Source organism: Micromys minutus, assembly GCF_963924665.1.
Source record: "Micromys minutus genome assembly, chromosome: 6".
NCBI lineage: Eukaryota > Metazoa > Chordata > Mammalia > Rodentia > Muridae > Micromys > Micromys minutus.
In genome coordinates, this window is record NC_137975.1 from 4,575,229 (window position 1) to 4,581,624 (window position 6,396).

A 6,396-nucleotide genomic window follows, 5' to 3' on the forward strand; every position below is an offset into this window, starting at 1 on the left:
CCACATGGATGCTAGGAACCAAACCTGGCTAAGCCACCTCTCCCTAATATTATTTTATGAAATTATTTCCATTTCTTCTAATTCTACAATTTCTGGTTTAATCTTCACTTTTTTTCTTGCCTCATTCTTTAGCTAGGCACAGTAGCTCACACCATACCTGGAATACTAGACAACAATCAAGAATTCAAAACCAGTCTGGACTACCAATGAGTTCTAAGTCAACCTTAAGTTGTAAGAATCATCTTAAAATAAGAAAGTAGCCAGGAACAGTAGTGTATGTTTAACTCCAGTAATGACAAAGAGGCAAATTCTTGCAGGATACATATTGAGACATTGAAACTGTCTTTAAAAAAAATCTTTCTTGTGTCAAGTATGGTAAAGCATCCCTTTAATTCCAGCAGTTAGAAGGCATGGTCAGCAGGATAGCTGTAAATCTGAAGCCATTCCAATTTATAAGTTAAAGGACAGCAATGTCTTAGTTAAATTAGCTCAAAAATAAAAGTGTTAGACAAAGTGGCATACACCTTCAATCAACACTACAGGAAGCAGAGGCAGGATAGCCAGTGCTATGGTTTACATATTGAGACCTTGTCTCAAAAATAAACATAAGCAAAAGCTTTCTTGTATGTAAGTATAAAGTATTTAATGTTATAGTGAATAAATGCCTGTTCCTCAAAAAACATTTTTTTTAAAAAAGGCACAATCTCTGGAATCCACATGGCCCAGATTTCTGAGTCCTGGGAATGAGTTATCCATTAATAAAGGCAATTTATAATTTCACCTAGAGCCATGTGTTGAAATCTCTATAGTTAACTATAATATACGGGTTTCTTTCCCTTTTACTGTACACTGTTCAAGTCAATTGAGAGCTTAAGCCTCAATAGTAGTAGGTATGTCCCAATACTTCAATAGCCTACTTGGCCTGGAACTTGCCACATAGCCAAGAGCCATGATCATGTCTCCAACCCTGCATGTGCCAAGACCACAGGCTTTCACCATCAAGCCCAGATTGTTTTTCCATATTTAAACTGGTTGAGAAATAAAGAATGTTTACCCCTCAATAGTATTAGAATTTAGAACACACATCTTTAACCCCATCACTTTGGAGACAGTAGCAAATGGATCTTTGTTGAGTTCAGGCCATCCTGGTCTATACAGCAAACCAGGCTAGACAAAACTAAATAAACTAAGAACCTGTCTCAAATGTCAAAAAAAATCTCTATTGAACTCTACACTATTGAAAGGGCCAATGAAATGACTTGGTGAGGGCACTTGCTACCTCACCTAGTGAAGGAAAAGTTGATTCCTTTAGTTTGTCCTGGAACCTACATACACATAATAAATATAAGAAATATTTTTAAGTTCGGGGGTTGTTATAGTCTTATAATTAAAAAAAAAAAAAACATGGTATTAAAACCAAAAAGTATCAAAAGTATGGCAGTACACGCCTATAATTTCAGCACTCCAGGTTTTGTAAGTTCAAGATCAGCCTGGTACAGAGTTCCAAAACAGCCAGGGCTAACTAGAAACCCTGTCTCAAAAAACAAAACAAAAAAAAAACAACCAAACAAACAAAAAAAACAACCAAAAAGTATAAATCCACCACATGACTTCTCTTGGCTATTAAGCATCAATTTCCCCCTCTTTCAGTTTTTTCTTGCCTGTTCTGAAACTCTCTGTAGACTAGGCTGGCTTCAGATCTGCCTCCCAAGTGCTGGGATTAAAGGCACAGGCAACTACTGACCAACCCAACTGAATTTTTAAAAGCTAATATATATGATACACCGTCAACAACCCAATTTAAGTATAACTCATTCTCATCGCACTGAAGTACTTTTCAGGTAACTAGATACCATGCCCCACCCCTGTAACTTAAGCATTTGGGTATCTGAGACTAGTTTTTTTTTTTTTAATTAAAGTTTTCAAATGCTTCTAACTTAAGTTGTAAAACAAAACTTTAAAACTACTTAAGACCCAAGCAAGGGGATCTAAGATCAAGGCTAGCCTAGGCTATCCAGAGACCCAGCCTTGGTCTTAGCAGGGCAGTGGTGCCACAGGTCTTTAATCCCAGCCCTCAGGAAACAGAAGTAAGTTTTCTCTACAAAGAGCTAGTTCCAGTACAGCCAGCGACAAAGAAACCCTTTATTGAAAAAAACAAACCAACAACAAAAACTCAAAACAAACCCTTCAGTCTTCAGTTAAAATTTTAGGCAGCCTAGAATACATAACATGTACCTTTATAATGGGGAAGTGGGAATATCCAGTCTTACATTCAGTAACTACCTAAAATTAGTGGCTTTTTGATTTTTAAGGCTAGGGTCTGTTAGAGAGCAGACAATAACGAGGTTGAACCCTTATCTCTTCCAAAACAAACCTTCTCTTGCCCCTCTCCCATCTCACCACCTGATTCTAATGCCCTAGAAAAAGAGGTGAGAGACTGTCACCAGAATTAAGAAATGAGAGGTTAGGGTACAGTAGCACCGGACTTTAATCCCAGGCTTGGAAGACAAAGCAGGTGATCTGAGTTCAAAGCTAACCTATTCTACATAGTGAAACCCTGTCAGTGAGGGAGAATGGGAGGGAATGAAGGAATAAACAGGTTAGCACTAGGACTAGATACTACCGTTACCTATTGTTATGAACACTCATGAGAAACAAGAGCTCAATTTACTATTTCCCAATGAAACAATCTGAAAATATACATTTGAGACAAAATTTCCTGTACTTATCTCTTCTAAGCATCATAGCTTAGTAACACAATATATTTTAAATGCTTGCTGTTCCTACTGTTTTGGAGCATGTCTGAATAGCTGTGTTTTTAGAGCTTATTGGTAGCCTGAGGAAATGACAAATTCACAACTCAAGGTATGATTTCTACTGAGAATGTCAGTTCTGCACCATTTCAGGTAGAAAAAAATTTCAACTGTGTTCCTAAGACTCACTTTTTATAACCACTATATTTATTCATATAATGCCCCCCCCCGCACACAGTATATTTGTGTACACACACCCTGTAAATCTGTCTGTTAACTTGAACCCAAGGGTATAAAGGTGAAAGCAAACAAAAACATCTGAAATTCTTGATCATAAATACTTACCCCAACAGCTGGAACTTCTTCACTCTTGACTTCATTTATTCGAACCAAATAGTTAACGAAGTCTCTGGCAGCATTGCTCTGTGCATCTTTTTTATTGGTAGAATTGCCCATACCAGCATAATTAAACCCTTCTACTCGAACCTTCAAGATTCAAGAGAAAAAAGTTGAATTAAAGATGAGTAATTCTAGGATTAAAAAAAAATAAATCTATTTATTTAAAATGGTCTATTAAAAACAAAACAGTTCTAGACATACTCTCTATAAAAAAAAATACACTTTTAGTATACCCAAGCAACACATGATTTTACTAAAGACATGGAATTAAATCGTTCGCTGATATGTTTGGTTCAACAACACCAATTTAAGTGGCTCAGGTTTCCACACTTAATTTTTTTAGGATTGGGTATCATTAAATTCTGTGGACATTACTTGCCTATCAAATGGCAGACCTTAAGTTCTATCCCCACCACTATTGAATTGTGGTGTTTGGGTGTGTGTATGTCAGGACAGCAAGGACATCAGCAAGGGCACTTTGCCTCTAGCCTGATCCCCAAGACTAGTACAGCAAGAGAAATTAACTTCCACAAAATGTCCTTTCACATGTTTCGGTGCACACACAAGCATGAAATTTAATAATAACTAAGGGAAAAAAGTTTTCTTTTAAATACTTTGCTTCTCTCAAGTTAAAGAAGCCAAGGGTAGTGAGTGGTGCATACCTTGAGACTCTAAACACCCCGCCCCCAGTGCAAAATTACAAGCATTTAACTTTTGACTTACTAGCACCAAGTTATGGATGTGTTAGAACTCTCCTAGTGTAAAATATTGCTCCTTTGAAAATAATAAAACCAGGGCTGGAGAGATGGCTCAGTGGTTAAAAGCTTTGACTGCTCTTCCAGAGGTCCTGAGTTCAATTCCCAGCAACCACATGGTGGCTCACAACCATCTGTAATGGGATCTGATGCCCTCTTCTGATGTGTCTGAAGACAGCTACAGTGTACTCACATAAATAAAATCTTAAAAAAGAAAGAAAATAATAAAGCCAACCAAGTCAAAATAAATCCTTCCATAACCTGCAACAGTTTGGCCTTTCCAAACAAAACATTCCTTTAACCCCAGAGGAACTTCACAAAGTATATAAATAAACTATATATTTTTTAGTACCTCACACATGAATTTCTGTCTGTTTTTGTTTCCTACTGCTCTAATTTCATAGGCCGGGGTCATCTTCCTTTTGCCACACCAGGCATACAGAAAATTTTTAATGTCACCCATGATTCAGGTGTCTTCTCCACACCTATGAAAACAAGTTAAAAAACATGATAGCAAAACCTCATACACTCTTATCACAGGACTATTGAACTTACCTATTAAGAAATTTTAATGATTGAAGTCTACAGCACGTAGTAAAAAGATACAAGCTGTATAACTTAAATTATGTAAATACCCTACAATATTTATTGTTGTGGACTGATTTTTAACTTCATATAATTTATGTACTATCCTACATTCTATAATACCTTACATGCTTTAAAGCTATCCCTCTCAGCAATGAAAACCATGTCGCATTCCATTACTTTTTTTTCCAGAGAGTTTAAGTAAAAATGGGATAGAAAAGTAGGATGTCTCAGTGGTCAGACAACTTGCTGATCTTAATGACAGATTCAGCCGCCTGCAACTGGCAATCATGATTGGCTCCAGTACTAAGGGTTCTGAAATTCACTGTAACAAGAAATATCAGACACAGGCACATGGGGGAGGGGAAGTGGACAAGCGAGGCAGGGTGGAACTCTTGTCTTCAACCTTAGCACTCAGTAAGCTTCAGATGAACAAAAGCTTAGCTGGGGTTACATAAAGCACTCTTTACAAAATAACCAAAACTACAGAAATGGCCATCAATTTGCACATAATCTTATCTAAAATCTAAATAAAGCCTTTATTTGGACCTATATCAGAGACTGCCTTCAGCTTCCACAAAGTTATTTAAAGCATACCAAAAACCAGGAAGAGGCCAGTAGTTCTTTAAGGCCACTCTGGTTTACATAACCAGTTTGGGCCACCTATGGTTACACAGTGAGAATAACAAAAAACTCTTGTTGCTGGACATGACATGGCTCAGTAGTTATAGATCATTTCTGTTAACAGAGGACCCAGGTTTGATCCCCAGCACCCAAAGATGACTTACAACCATTCATAACTCTAGTCCCAAAGGATCCAAAGCCCCCTTTCTGACAAATGATGCACACAGTCTTATCTGTGGCCAGTCAACTTTGACTAGTCATTTGGTAAAGCAAATATGAAAGGGAGATAAAAACTCAGAAGCTAATGACTTGTCCTTCACAAGTCTGGGTGTGGTGGCCCAGACGTTTAATTCCAAGCACTTGGAGAGCAGAGGCAGGCAGATCTCTGAGTTGGAGGCTACCTGGTTTACAAAGAAACCCAGTCTCAAAACAAAAACCCCAACATAATGAGTAAATGAGTAACAAAATATAAGGTCTATCAAATCATCTTATCTTTAGAAAGCCCATTTAATTCTAAATATTCATGCTAGTTAAGTCCAAATAGTCTTTCAGGCTCCAAATTTTATCCAAGAAAAAAAAAATACTAGTATTTCCATCTATAAACTAACTAGCCATCTCAGTAAGAATTTCAAACCTCCTAAAGTGTATTCTAATGCCCATTAATTGCACCATGCAAGTCTATTCGAAATTCTTTTCCCATCCCCAAAGATCTTTCACAGCTATCTTTTGCATCCTTAAACGTGTGCTATTACCCTTAGCTTAGGAACTATTTAATCCTTGAACTGTATGCTGTATTGTTTCATTTACTTTGAACAGAGGGAATTTAAGAGAAATCGATAATGAAGAGTATGAATAGCCCCCTAGAAATACCTACTATTTCTTTTACTGACTTATAAAACTAATAACTTATTCACTGTCGAGAACCTAAATAGATGTTATTTTCCATCATGGAATGTATCCAATATTACTCGTTTTTCTCCAGTTCCTCTATCCGAATACCTTCACCACTCACCCCAGTGCTGGGATGAAAGACGTGAACCTAGCACCAGGCTCCGAATAGGTTTTTTTTTTCCCCTACCCTAAAACAAAATCTCTTTCCTCACCAGGTCACGTGGCCGGCTTTCTTTTCCTCCAGGTCAGTCTGGCCTTAGGCGTAACTGATCTCTCTCTGCATCTTGGGAGAGGAACCACCTCAAGGCCAGACTCGGGCTCAGCTACCCCTCAGACTCTGAGGCGCCGTCCCTGGCGACCGTTATCTAACGCAGGGCGATCCCGTTGCG

The 6,396-nt window shown here is 37.8% G+C and overlaps 1 protein-coding gene across 1 annotated transcript in view; it reads right to left on the reverse strand.

Annotated features, from left to right (window-relative positions):
- Positions 1-6,396, reverse strand: part of DHX9 (DExH-box helicase 9) — a 30,890-nt gene that overhangs the window by 23,884 nt on the left and 610 nt on the right. The window contains exons 2-3 of the mRNA XM_080917665.1: positions 4,260-4,392; positions 3,099-3,239 (exon numbers count right to left, since the gene is read on the reverse strand). Coding sequence (XP_080773791.1) covers positions 3,099-3,239; positions 4,260-4,370 — 252 coding nt within the window. The 5' untranslated portion in view covers positions 4,371-4,392. The remainder of the gene's footprint in view (positions 1-3,098; positions 3,240-4,259; positions 4,393-6,396) is intronic.